The 13,418-nt window shown below is 53.9% G+C and overlaps 4 protein-coding genes across 4 annotated transcripts; 3 read left to right on the top strand and 1 right to left on the bottom strand.

The window, feature by feature from the left end:
• Window positions 1-361: 361 nt before the first annotated feature.
• On the top strand, window positions 362-996 carry BDP55DRAFT_553664 (acetyltransferase; the record flags this gene model as incomplete). Its single annotated transcript, XM_060569312.1, has 2 exons — window positions 362-778; window positions 844-996. The coding sequence occupies 2 exons, from the start codon at window positions 362-364 to the stop codon at window positions 994-996; spliced, it is 570 nt and encodes a 189-aa protein (XP_060428776.1).
• Window positions 997-1,858: 862 nt separating this feature from the next.
• On the top strand, window positions 1,859-2,499 carry BDP55DRAFT_729421 (carbonate dehydratase; the record flags this gene model as incomplete). The annotated part of the gene is made up of 3 exons (XM_060579563.1): window positions 1,859-2,038; window positions 2,098-2,249; window positions 2,319-2,499. The coding sequence occupies 3 exons, from the start codon at window positions 1,859-1,861 to the stop codon at window positions 2,497-2,499; spliced, it is 513 nt and encodes a 170-aa protein (XP_060428775.1).
• Window positions 2,500-3,937: 1,438 nt separating this feature from the next.
• On the top strand, window positions 3,938-9,336 carry BDP55DRAFT_553671 (DNA topoisomerase; the record flags this gene model as incomplete). The annotated part of the gene is made up of 2 exons (XM_060569313.1): window positions 3,938-7,594; window positions 7,648-9,336. 2 exons carry the CDS (start codon window positions 3,938-3,940, stop codon window positions 9,334-9,336), a joined length of 5,346 nt encoding a protein of 1,781 aa, XP_060428774.1.
• A 1,315-nt stretch (window positions 9,337-10,651) lies between these two features.
• Window positions 10,652-12,035, bottom strand: BDP55DRAFT_553880 (Reticulon-domain-containing protein; the record flags this gene model as incomplete). The annotated part of the gene is made up of 5 exons (XM_060569333.1): window positions 10,652-11,104; window positions 11,174-11,475; window positions 11,536-11,697; window positions 11,778-11,810; window positions 11,960-12,035. 5 exons carry the CDS (start codon window positions 12,033-12,035, stop codon window positions 10,652-10,654), a joined length of 1,026 nt encoding a protein of 341 aa, XP_060428773.1.
• Window positions 12,036-13,418: the final 1,383 nt, after the last annotated feature.

Raw genomic sequence — 13,418 nt, 5'->3', positions numbered from 1 at the left:
GACAAATTTCCCCTCACTCAGTATCAACGCAAGCACGCGACCTCGCTGCGCCGACTCGAGGCATAAACTCTCTTACTGACTTGAAAGACACATTGAGGCGGGTCTCGAGAATTGCGTGCATAAAATCACCATCCGGCTCTCAGTAGTACGGCAGAGTCAGAGCACAAACTTACGCTGTTCCTGCGTTGTCGATCTCTACTAGCTCTTACTACGTCCTCCTCTGCTCTGGCTAGGCTGCACCCTCTCTGAGCCACTTGAGCCAAGCTACGGTCCTTGTCGTATTCTTTTAGACGGTACTTCGTCAACACGTCAGAAGAGTACACCACCTGCGCACACACAAGGCGAGGAGGCCCCCTTCAAGATGTCCTCCAGCTCGGGGACGCCGTACATCTTCTCCCCCGCGGATCATACCCACCTCATCCCCTACCTGGCAGCACTCCACGCCGGCTGCATCAGTTCGGATCGGACCCTCGCAACATTCTTGCCGCCACTGTCGCACGAGAAGCTGCTGGGATGGTGGAAAGACCGCATAGCAGAGGTGACTGCAGGCACCCGCATGATGTTGATCCTCCTCGACGAATCCGACCCGGGAACCAAGTTCAAGGGAACGGAGCTCATGGGCGTCGTCATGCTCTCCATGCCCTACTCCGAGACGGGCCCATTCCGTGGCTTCGTCGAGAAGCTTCTCATCAGTCCCAAGTTCCGTCGGCGTGGTGGCGCCAGGATGTTGATGAGTGCTCTAGAGGGCGAGGCTATTCGGAGAGGACGAACGCTACTGGTAGGGAACTTGGAGCCTATCAAATCTGCAGGCCCGAGGAAAAGGCTGACGAGAGTGTTGCCTAGATGCTTGATACCGAGGTCGGTAGCCCGGCAGAGGATGTCTGCAGGAAATTCGGATACGTCGAGGTCGGCAGAGTTCCAAACTACGGCATCAGCCCCGCCGTTCCACGACAGCTCAAGGATCAGATTTTCTTCTATAAGCAGCTCTCGACGTAGCGGGTTTTTACTTCGTTCACAACATTTCCACGGCGTTGAGAAGGATGGTATGTTCTAGATAGTTTATTACGAAGACAGACGGCGACCCACGTCATCTGTCGATCCCCGTGCTGGCGAGGACGGGATTTGAAGAAATCGAGTGAGAGTCTGGCAACGCATGACCGACTTTCTCGAGATCCCGACATCAACGTTTCAAGGTGACCCGGCGTGCGAATAAAGAACTGTGGAGTCCAGTCGGAGCGGCTCGGTGACGGCTCTTCGGGATGATGCAACGCCGACATTGACCTCTTTTGGATCATGGGATGCACACACTCCCAAGTTTCAATGACTACGCATCACCAACGTCGTGAAGGTAGAGTTGCGTGGGCGGAGATTTGGCACCGGATCGGCGACAGAGTGACAGCTTTGAGCTTACCAATACCACGCCGATCGGTGCCACGATCGAACCCCACCTTGGAAATCGGGGCATTCGGGCGGCACCTCACCTTTCCCAGCCGGGACCGAACTATTGCTCTTGGAATGCGGAGAGGGCGGAAGCTCGTTGGTTGAACGTCTCGGTGTGCACAAAGGCCGAGAAGCACGCAATATACCCACATTCAGATACCACAGGAGTTCTGTAGCTGTCTCATGCGCGGCACTAGGAAGACTACAAGTCGGGCTTGGGGGAGATAAAGAGAAAGAGGGGGATATGTAAAGCCAGGGATCTCCCATCTCTGACATTTCCGAGACAGTCCTTGTTCATAACTTATATACCACATCTACTCGAGCTGGACCGAAAGCAAACAAACCTTCAACGCATCTCTCACATTGCGATTCGCAACAGGTCTTAGTTCACAGTAAACGCAAATTATCTCATTTCACAATGTCCGCAATCCAAAAGAATGTCGAGGCCGCCTCGGAAACCTACTCATCGACCTTTGACAAGGGCCACCTCGCCCTCCCGCCGGCGAAAAAGTACCTCGTCCTGACGTGCATGGATGCCAGACTCGACCCGGCGCGGGCTTTTGGTATCGAGCTTGGCGATGCGCATGTCATTCGCAATGTAAGCATTCCCCAATATTGAGTAGCGGATACTTCACTCATCGTTTGAACAATAAAAAGGCCGGCGCTTCAGCTGTAGACGCGATCCGCAGCATCGTCATCTCGCAACAGCTTCTCGGCACGCACGAGATTGTGCTCGTCAAGCATACCGGCTGCGGCATGCTGACATTCAAGAATGAGGATGCGTTTGGTCTTGTTGATAAGAACCTCGGGTGAGTTTGTCATGATAATCACGCGACGTCCCCAGTATCTCTTTTCTCTTTATATTGACTGTTTGTTAGTGCCGAGGCTTCGTCGGAGGCGGCGAGCCGTATTCCCGATTTCCTTCCCTTTACGGATCTGGATACGGCCGTCAAGAAGGATATTGAGTTTATCAAGGCGTCAAAGTTGGTGCCGGAGAGTGTTGTTCTCAGCGGATGGATTTACGAGGTTGAGACGGGAAAGACGAGGCGTGTAGTTTGAAGGGTTAGGGAGTATTGTGTTTTGGCTGGTGGGAGGGCGTAGAGAGGCGTTTTGCAGTGTCAGTTGGGTTGTGCCACTAAATAGAGAGAGTGAACAGGATCGCAAGTGAACAGACAATCTAAACGAGTCTTTGCCTGTAAATAAGGTACAACTTGGTGATCAAGGTGTGTTCTTTTAGTGCAAGGAAGCCACTATGTTATCTCCCTCCTTTGCCGTCAATGTTTATCAGGCCATTGTAATGTCTACTGCGGAAGAAGGTAAGATATTAATAGTGAAAGAAGCTGACGGGTTGTGTCTTGGGCTTAAGGTTGTGTGGGTCTGGCTGGCAGCTCCCGCCCGTCTGGTCTTGTGCGGAATTTTAGTGCCACCGCGACGCCTCGATTGGACGGGCGGCGGGGTAGAGGCAGAGCGTGCAGGTGGCAGATGCCGGGAGGTACGTCCTATACCCCGCTCGCGCCGGGACTTTGGCGCCACACACCGTGGGAGGTGGCAGTGGCAGTGGCAGGCAAGCACAGGCCACGCCGCGACGGAGTAGGTACAGCAAGTAAGAGGGCCTGAGGCAGTAAACAAAGGGGAAAGGCGTCAATGGCCCCCCCGACGCGGTCCAGTGAGAAAGAACCCAGGAGGTGTCGCGACTCCATTTTCCTTCCCCGTCAGGTTTCCCAATTTGTTTACTTGCCCAGGTGCCAAACATCAACATCCCAAAAAGGGTTGCTACCAACAACAAGGAAAATCGTCCTTGACACCAATCCTCACCATAACCTCCTTTCAATGTAAAAAGACCCTGCTCGAGCTGGCACACTCGCTCCCCTCCTCCCTCTCTTTTTTCTGCTCAACTTTCGTGCCAATTGCGCGCCTGGTCCGCCCAGCTAGCCGTTTCGGATCAAATCTTCTTGCACCCTCCTCCTCGTTGTGTCGCCGAGCGATTCTTCGACCACTTCCACCACCACCTAGTGTACCGACCACCACCGCGTTCCGAAATTTCTCGTGTTTCTCCCCGCGCCTCGGGGAGCGCATACTGTACAAGATGTCGTCCGACGAAGCGTCCGTGTTTAGTATGGGAGAGGAGTCCGACTTTGCGCCTGCGGTATGTCTGCTTTCTTTTTTTTCTCTGTCTGCAGAGTATTCCTGTCTCTGCTGGGACCCCTCTACTTCAACCCTGCCCCTCATCGCAATCCGGGGAAAGAGCAGTTGTCGCGCCTGCCTCCTCGTCATGGAATATTCCCAGATCTGGCGGTGCGCCGCGCCTACTCTGCCTGCCCTCCGTATCGACAGACTTTCGTTTGTCGCAAACCAACCCGCAATCGCTAAGACATTATTCACGACTGCCCTCCGTCTATTTGCGCAAGCTCTTCACAATCCAAATCCACACCAGCAGTCAAACTCCTTGTACCTTGCTTCCTCCTGACTACCGCACCTCCTCTACCCTCCCAGCGAAATGCCTCTCCTACAGCGCCCCAGCCAGCTGCCGACTGCTCCCCGGATCTTTACGCGACCCAACACTGACCCGTCACAGAAGCCCAAGGCAAAGGCGGCCGCCGTCAAGAAGGCGCCAGCGAAGAAGCTGACGCAGACTACCCTAAAGACGAAAGCCGCGCCCAAGAAGCGCGCGAAACCCGAGAGCGACGACGAAGATGGCGCCTCAACTTTCTCCAACACCCCCCCTAGCGCCAAGAAGCTTAAGAAAGCTCCCGCTGCGAAGAAATCCAGCGGAAACCCCCTCTCAGAGATCGAGAACGACAGCATGGTGATTGACGACGACGAGCCTGCCGCGCCAAAGACCAAGAAGAATGCCACCGATACCTACCAGAAGCTCACCCAGCTGGAGCACATTATCAAGCGTCCCGATACCTACATTGGATCCGTCGAGCCCACTGAACAGCCCATGTGGGTTTTCAACAAGGAGACGAAGCTCATGGAGTACCGCAAAGTTACATTCGTCCCGGGTCTGTACAAGATTTTCGACGAAATTCTGGTCAACGCCGCCGACAACAAGCAGCGCGATGCTACCATGACCACTATGAAGATCACCGTCGACCGCGAGGCCGGCGAGATCTCCGTCGAGAACAACGGTAAAGGTATCCCGGTCGAGATCCACGGCAAGGAAAAGATCTACATTCCCGAGATGATCTTTGGTCACCTCTTGACTGGTTCCAACTACGACGATGACGAGAAGAAGACTGTCGGTGGTCGCAACGGTTACGGTGCCAAGCTTTGTAACGTCTTCAGTGAGCAGTTCACTCTTGAATGCCAAGACTCCAACAACGGAAAGAGATACAAGCAGGTCTGGACCGACAACATGAGCAAGTGCGGCAAGGCGAAGATCTCCAGCAGCAAGACTAGCGACTTTGTCCGCGTCACCTTCAAGCCTGACTTCAAGCGGTTTAGCATGACCGGTATCGACGACGATCTGGAGGCTCTCATCAACCGCCGCGTCTACGACATGGCGGGTACTGTTCGTGGCATCAAGGTGTATTTGAACGGCACCCACATCAAGCTCGCCTTCAAGGGCTACTGTGAGATGTACGCCAAGGCCATTTCCAAGGAACGTGGCGCAGAGGAAGGCGTCGAGCCCAAGGTCGTTGTCGAGGTCGACAAGACCGATGCTCACCCGAGATGGGAGATTGCTTTTACCGTGTCAGACGGTTCTTTCCAGCAAGTCTCGTTCGTCAACTCCATTGCCACAACATCAGGTGGTACACACGTCAACTACGTTGCCGACCAAATCACTGGCTCGTTGCTCAAAACTCTCGACAAGAAGAAGAAGGGCCACGCCCTCAAGCAGAACCACATTCGCAACCACATTTTCATCTTTGTCAACTGTCTTGTCAACAACCCAGCCTTCACTTCCCAAACAAAAGAGCAGATGACCACCAAGGTCAGCCAGTTTGGTAGCAAGTGTCCGCTCACTGAGGAATTCCTAAAGAAGATCGCCAAATCAGACGCCATCCAGAACATCATTGACTTTGCCGAGAAGAAGGCAGACAAGATGATGGCCAAGAGCGACGGAAACAAGCGATCCCGCATCAGCAACGCGAAACTAGTTGATGCTAACTTGGCTGGCACTCGCCACGGCCATGAATGTACACTCATTCTCACGGAAGGTGACTCTGCCAAGAGTTTGGCTGTTGCTGGCCGTGCGATCCTGGATCCCGATCGCATCGGAGTCTTCCCCCTTCGTGGTAAGATGCTCAACGTGCGAGACGCGTCCATCGATCAGATTACGAAGAACGCCGAAATCCAGAACATCAAGCAGTTCATGGGTCTCAAGCACAAGCAGACATACACCGATACCAAGAGTCTGCGATATGGTCACCTGATGATCATGGCCGATCAGGATCACGACGGTTCTCATATCAAGGGTCTTCTCATCAACTTCTTGCAAGTCCAGTACCCATCCTTGCTGCAGATTCCCGACTTCTTCCGGGAGTTCATCACTCCAATTGTCAAGGTCTGGCAGGGACCCAACCCGAAGAAGCCGCAGCGCCTCAAGTCATTCTTCACCCAGCCTCAGTACGAGGAGTGGAAGGATACCAACAGGAATGATCTTTCCAGGTGGCATTACAAGTACTTCAAGGGTCTGGGTACCAGTTCAAACGAAGACGCCCAGGTCTACTTCACCAACCTTGATGACCATCTGAAGGAGTTCGACACGATGAAGACCGAGGAGGCCGACCTTTTCGACCTTGCCTTCTCCAAGAAGAAGGCGGACGCTAGAAAAGAATGGCTCGGTAACTTCACTCCCGGTACTTTCCTGGACCAGTCTACCAAGACCATCTCGTACACCGACTTTGTCAACAAGGAACTCATCCTTTTCTCCATGGCTGATAACATGCGATCTATTCCCTCTGTTCTGGATGGATTGAAGCCTGGTCAACGTAAAGTCATGTACGCCTGTTTCAAGAGGAACTTGGTCAAAGATCAAAAGGTCGTTGAATTGGCCGGTTACATTTCTGAGCAGACATCCTACCACCATGGTGAAGTGTCTCTTCAGCAGACCATCATTGGTCTAGCGCAGACCTTTGTAGGCTCAAACAACATCAACTGCCTGGAGCCCTCCGGAAACTTCGGTTCTCGACTTGCCGGTGGTTCAGATGCTGCCAGCCCTCGTTACATTCACACGAGACTGTCACCATTTGCTAGGAAGATCTTCTCTCCCCTCGACGAGCCCAATCTCGAGTCTCAGTATGAGGACGGAAAGAGGATCGAGCCCAAGGTCTACGCGCCAATCATTCCCATGATTCTCTGCAACGGTGCCGACGGTATTGGAACTGGTTGGAGTACTTCCATCCCCAACTACCATCCGATTGACATTGTCAACAACCTGAGAAGACGCATGGGTCGCCTTGATGGTGAGGACACCGAGGATGGCGTGTTCCAGACCATGATGCCGTGGTTCCGTGGCTGGAAGGGCACCCCTGAGCAGGCCGAGAAAGATCGCTACAAGTTCAACGGTATCTGCGAGCTTGATGAGAAGACTGGTGAAGTTATTATCACAGAACTTCCTATCCGCATGTGGACAGACGATTTCAAGGCGAAGCTTGAAGAAGTCATCAGCGGTACTAAAGGTCCGGTTTGGATCAAGGATTACAAGGAATTCAACGACCACAAGAACGTTCACTTCGTTATCCAAATGGATGACAAGCAATCCAAGGACGTTATGAAGGACGGTCTCATGGAGCGTTTCAAGCTCTCCAAGCAGGTCGCAACCTCCAACTTGGTTGCCTTTGACACCAACGGTCAGATTCGCAAGTACGAAAAGGTGGAAGACATTCTCGAAGAGTTTTACCACTATCGTCTGGAGATGTATGCCCAGCGCAAGAAGCATTGGCTGGGTGTCTACCACTCAGACTTCAGAAAACTTTCTGAACAAGCCCGCTTCATCAGGGAAATCATCGACGGTAAGCTCGTCGTTGCGAAGAAGAAGAAGCAGGTTCTTGTTGAGGAGCTCGCCAAGCGCAAGTATGAGCCTTTCCCCAGAAACAAGGACAAGAACGTCAAGAAGAAGTCCACCGACGAGGACATGGAGGGCAACGATGACGGCGAAGAAGAGGAAAATGACGAGCAGACGAACGGCTACGACTACTTGCTTTCTGTTAGTACCCCGGACCTCACGTACCAAATCTTGTCACTAACAAAAATATTTAGATGCCCATCTGGAACTTGACTTATGAGCGTCTCGAAAGACTTCAGAGGCAAATTGAGAACAAGAAGGCTGAGCACGATGCCCTTCTTGCTCTCAGCGAGAAGGACCTCTGGTCAAAGGATCTCGACGAGTTCGTCGCCGAGTGGGAGACCCAGATGGCCATGGACGCTGAGATCCAGACCAACATTCGGAGACTCGGTAGGCGTGTGTCGAAGAAGATTGGCGCTGGTAAGGGTCGAAAGGCGAAGAAGGAGGACGACGACTACGCCCCCGGGGAGAAGAAGCGACCTGGACCTAAAGCCAAGGCTGCCGCCAAGGTCACCGAGAAGGCTGCCGACAGGTTTGCCGCCATGTTCGAGAAGGACAAGACGAAGCCAAAGAAGGAGGATGTCGAGTCGGACGCGTTCTCGGACAATGACTTTGCCGCCCTTGGTGGCAGAAAGAACGCTGCTAAGCCCTCTGCCGCGGCTGAACCAACCCGCCCCAGAGCCGCCGCTACCAAGAGGAAGCCCATCTATCAGCTGAGCGACACTGATGACGACGACGAAGATTTTGCCAGCCTTGGCAAGAGCACCTCTGCTCCAGCGGAGTCGGCAGCTGAGGACAACTCATCGCAGAGTCAGAAGGCCGCAGTGACCAAGAAGCCTGCACCCAAGAAGGTTGCTCCCAAGGAGCCTTCGCCCAAGGTCGAAGAGTTGCTCAGCGATGACGATGACGATTTTGAGAATCTTGGCAGCAAGAAGACCTCCAGCGACAAGCCCGCATCAAAGTCCACATCGGTCGAGCCTGTACCCAAGAGCAAGCGAGCCGCTTCGACGAAGAAGTACGTCATTGAGTCTGATGAAGACGAAGACGACGACTTCCAGAGTGCTGCCGAGATGAGCGCGTCCCCTGAGCCGAAGCCCGCGAAGCCCGCGGCCAACGGCAGAGGTCAAAGGGCAGCTACTGCTACCAAGAAGTCCAAGTATGTCATTGACGATGAATCCGAGGAATCTGAGGTAGAGGACAACCACATTGGAGACATTGGTTCTCTGGTCCGCGGGATCGGCGCGCCCAAGTCAGAGACCGAGAAGGGCCGACTTAGTTTGTTCGCCATGAACCGTCCTGACAATGGACGCGACTCCACCTTGCCCAAGATCAAGACCAAGGCCTCGAGGAACTTTGATGACGACAGCGTCGACGATACCAACTACGAGATGCTGGCTCGGTCGTCTCCTCACAAGACATTCAACAAGGGCGACGACATTGATAGTTTCTTGAGCGATGACGGGGCTCCTGCCACCAAGGGTTCCAAAGCAAAGGAGACCAAGGCTGCCCCTGCTGCTGCAGCGGCCAAGAAGGCTCGTGGTCGTCCCGCTGGAGCGAAGAACAAGGGCAAGGATGCCGAGGCAGCACCAGCGCCCAAGACTAAGCCCAAGGCGAAGGCGGCGGCTCCCAAGCCGCCCGCCCTCTCACCCGCCGCCAAGGCCTACGCCGCTAAGAAGGCGACGAAGCGCGTGCTGAGTGATGACGAGGATGAGGATGTTGATATGGAAGACCCCGAGTCCCCGCCTCGTCCTGCTGCTCGAAGCAGACCTGGGCGCGCGGCTGCGACCAAGGCCAAGGCGAAGCCCACCTACGTCATTGATGATGACAGTGAGATGGACGTCGACCAGAGCGACGATCCGTTCGACATGGACGACAGTGACTAGTGGAGAGGAGGGAATTGGAAAACGCGTGAGCGCGTACATGTGTGTTGTGCACACTGGGCCAGGTTCGGCAAAGGGATGGGGGGGTTAACGGCGGCAGGTTTTATGGAAGGGCAGACGTTACTGCTGCTACTTTTCTACTTTGCTATTTTATTTGCTCACAATTGTTTTCCTTTTTTGCGGAGGGCTTGGGGGGAAAACAGCATCTTTTGCTCCTTTTTTTTTTCTTTCAATACCTATGCAGACAGACAGGCCCGAGTGGTAGTAAAGTCTGTGCCTATATCCTGGTATACTTACATACTGCTCGCTGTAACATGAACGAAGAATTCAGTCTCGTAACTACGTATCGTCTCTTCCGGGGTGATGTATGTGCCCAAACCGTCTTTGAATTGGGCTTGATATTACCGCACTCATACTCTCTATGCGTACCATGATGGTTTGTTCTCTCGTGGCGTTTTCTTTTTGGCTTGTAACCAGATCAACTCGAGGAGGGGAACGAGGGCCAAGATGAAGAAATCCACACTCAGATCAAGGGCTCCAAGTACAGTCACTGGTAAGAGTATCTACTTATAGGGGCAAGAGAAGAGGGAGAAATGGTACGAGACCATGAGGCAGACAATGAACGGGCTTGGTCTATTGATCTGGTTTATTCGCGGTTCGTCAGGTATGCTACTAGAGAGCTGGTGACTTTAGTCAAGTTTCTTGCTTCCCTGCGATACCCCGCCATCCGTACAACATTCGATGCGAATGATGATATAGAGGTTTCCAACTATCAGAGCATCGGATTATTCTCACGTCAGTAAAGAACCTGCTTAGACAGCGAAGCAGTTTGATTTACCACCGTCACATGTGCCTTCAGCGTATTCAAGATCAACTTCTCCAGGAATAATTGCCGACTCCGTTTAGGAATTTCATATAATCACCATACGTGAGCCAGGATGAAAGTAATCGTTTCTTTGCGTCCCCTAGACAATCTGATGATCCCCCGTTCGCCAAAGCCGTGTGCCATGAAGAGAGAACTACAAGCCAATACACTACATGCGTACACGATAATCCGTTCAACGACCCTTGCCTCCGCTTGGAGACACCTTCTGATATTATCCTTTTGTTGCTTACTATGTGCAACTAAACTCCAGAGAACCAGCCTGCGGACCTTACCACGCCGATAAAGCCGCAGAGAGAGAGAAAAAAGGGGTGTGCGTGATCCCATTCGTGTTCTTCGTGAGTCATTCCGTTGTCGTCAAGCCGGTGGCACAACGCGAAAATCGCGATTGCTTGCCAGCCTGTATACACTCAGAAAACCAATAGAACGAGACATTTAGGAGACGATCATGGGGGTCTTCTCGTCAGCAGCCGGGACGACGGGCTCCGTGGTGGTGCTCTCGAAGTCGGCCTTGGGGGCGGACGGGAAGTCCTTCTCCTCCACCGAGGGGATGGCGGTGTCGGCGGAAGGAGCAGGGGCGGGCTTGGAAACAGCCTCGGGGGAGGCAGAACGGCGGCCGAGCAGCTGCTGGGCCTTGGCGGTGTAGTCTCCCATGTACTGCTTGGTGATGTTGGTGGCCTCAGCGGTGTGCTTGCTGGCGACAGTGCGGAACTGGTTCGTCTGCTGGTTGATCACCTCACCGGCACGGTTGAGCTGGGCGTCAATGAGCTCCTGGTTGGAGGTGTAGAGAAGAGGGACCATGAAGAGCGCAGTGGTGGCAATCAAAGAAAGGCCCCAGAAGGGAACAATCTTGACGAGGTAGTAGGCAAGGAAGGAACCGATGAAGGCCTGTAGCAAGCAATTGCGTCAGTCTCAGTGATGTCAAGAAATGTGGGGAATGTCACGCGAGCAACTTACAGCAGCAGAAGCACCAATGTTCTCGGCGAAGACGATGCGCTGAGCCTCAATGACGAAGAAGTTGATTAGCTCGTGAACGTCTCCTATGGCGGCATCGAGCGTCTCTCTAGGAATGACGTGGTAGCGTCTGGGGCGGAGCTGAGTGGCAAGGCCGTTGTTAAGGACAAGCTTGCCGGCGACCTCGGCAAGGACGGTGGTGCCGAGCACCATCCAGGTGAGCTTCAAGCTGTATCGCAGAACATCGAGATAACGGGCAGCGAAGATAAGGGCGACGATGGAGGAGTAGGCAATGGCCGAGGCGCCTGTGGGGTGGTTTGTCAGTCAGGGTCGGAGGCACGGAAGGAGTCCCAACTATCACGTACGAGGGTTGTTCCACGAGATAAGCTCGAAGAAGAAGGAGTGGTAGTGAGTCAAGGGCTGGCCGGTGGCTGCAGGGTTGGCGGGGGTCTTGCGAGAGGCAGCGAGGTTGCCGAACTCATTTGTGGTCTTTGCGGACTGGTCCTTGACACTCTGGGCAACGGGGCCTGAAAGGGAGGATTCTGGTCAGTATTTTGACGATGCGCCACAAAGACGTCATGGGAAGACGTGGGGAAATTAGACGTACCGGTAGCAACCTGCTGGTAGGCAGCGGCAGCGTCTGGAAGGGAGTTGTTAGCTTATCGGAGTCGCTGGAGATGGGGATTGAAGCTTGAAACACTATTCGCACAAGTTAGCCGGAAGATCCTACGGAGGGCAGATCTGGAGCGGGAATGGCGGGATCTCGGGGGCAGCGATAACGTACCTTACTCTCCTTGGTAGCCTGGATGTAGGAAGTACCGTTGGCGGAGGGAGCCGTGGTAGGGGCGTCCGGGAAGTCAGACATTGTGTGTGATCGCAGCGAGGTTTTTGGCGATGTATGTCTGGTGTTGTTGTTTAGGAGACGAAAGACCGCGGTCGGGCAGTTGCGGGTGGGAGGTGTCGTGTGATGATGGAGTTGCTAGAAAGCTACCTTGGATGCGTTTCAAGAAATGGAAGCTTGCGCGGAATGGAAGAGGGAAGCTTTGGTAAGAAGCAAGTGGCAGAAGCTCGGGGTATGAAGAAGTTCTTGAGATGTAAAAAAGGGTTGTAGGTGGGCAGGTATGAGGAGAGGAGAGGAAAGCCAGGTGTTTTTGTTGCAATGATGTATGTGTGTAGTAGGTAAGGTAGGTCTGGAAGCTCAGGCAGAGGTGTAAACCTGAGAGGTGAGGGCGTGTGTTTGTGATTGTGTGGGTGGGTAAGGTCCAAGTAGGTAGGCAGTGGGTGGCACGGTGGGCGCAAGACTGGCAGCAGCGGGTGGAAGGCCAGGGAAAAAAGCACGGGCAGGGAAGGGGGAGAGGAGAAAAAAAAAAGACTTTGTGTGTGGGTGTGAGAGAGTTGGCCCAGTTGGTAGCAAGGTAAGGTACGAATATTGGCGGTGCTGGTGCTGCTTCTGCTGGTGCTGCTGGGTATGGCAGTGATGCAAATGAAGATCAAGAAGAAAGGAGCACCGCAGAGCCCACCGGGAAGCGTCCGTGCCAACGCCAGGCCAGGACAAGCCCAGGGCGGCGACGGGCCAGCCAGCGGGAGCAAAGGAGCAAAACGACAGCGATACCTAGCCCAGCACCAGGACTGAGGAAGGGACCCGAGGAGCAATGGGAAACTCCATCAGTCCGTCACCTCCGTCCCGTCTGGGAATTTGGGAAAGAGGCAGTGACGCCGTTGTCTCCCAAACAGGACTTACTAGCCGGGGAAAAGACCCACGTAGAGGAGCTTTCTCTCCCTTATTTCACGGTTCACACTCGACTGCTCCGTACTCGTCCTGCACCAATTTTACACCACCAGTATACGAACACCTACCTACTCAACTATCGCGCTGCAGCACGAATACCAATGACTGCATGGTGGAGAGAGGACGGCAAGCACACGCAGCAGTAGCACGAAGCACGTAGACGGAGAACGAAAAAAGAGAGAGGGGCGGCGGGTCGGGGTGTGGCTAGTGCCCGTACGTTACTGAGTACCCAGCTTGGTTTCCGACCTGTGATGACGCAAAAGCTATGCCACAGCAACCAATCGCTCGGTACCCATCGACTACCTCCCAAGGGGCTCCCAAGACGCGCCTCAAGGGGCTCTGTCGCCATACAAATCGCCCGCCCCCAAGGACCCAATGACGATGTATCATGTCAGTCTTGCCTCCCCCTCCCCTCCGTCTTTGGCGTCATCCCACTGCGTAGCGTCCATCCTTGGGCGC

This window comes from Colletotrichum godetiae (assembly GCF_030913485.1).
Source record: "Colletotrichum godetiae strain CBS 193.32 chromosome Unknown BDP55scaffold_24, whole genome shotgun sequence".
Lineage (NCBI taxonomy): Eukaryota > Fungi > Ascomycota > Sordariomycetes > Glomerellales > Glomerellaceae > Colletotrichum > Colletotrichum godetiae.
The sequence above is the reverse complement of the archived record's forward strand: the minus strand, read 5'-3'. Positions and strand labels throughout refer to the sequence as shown.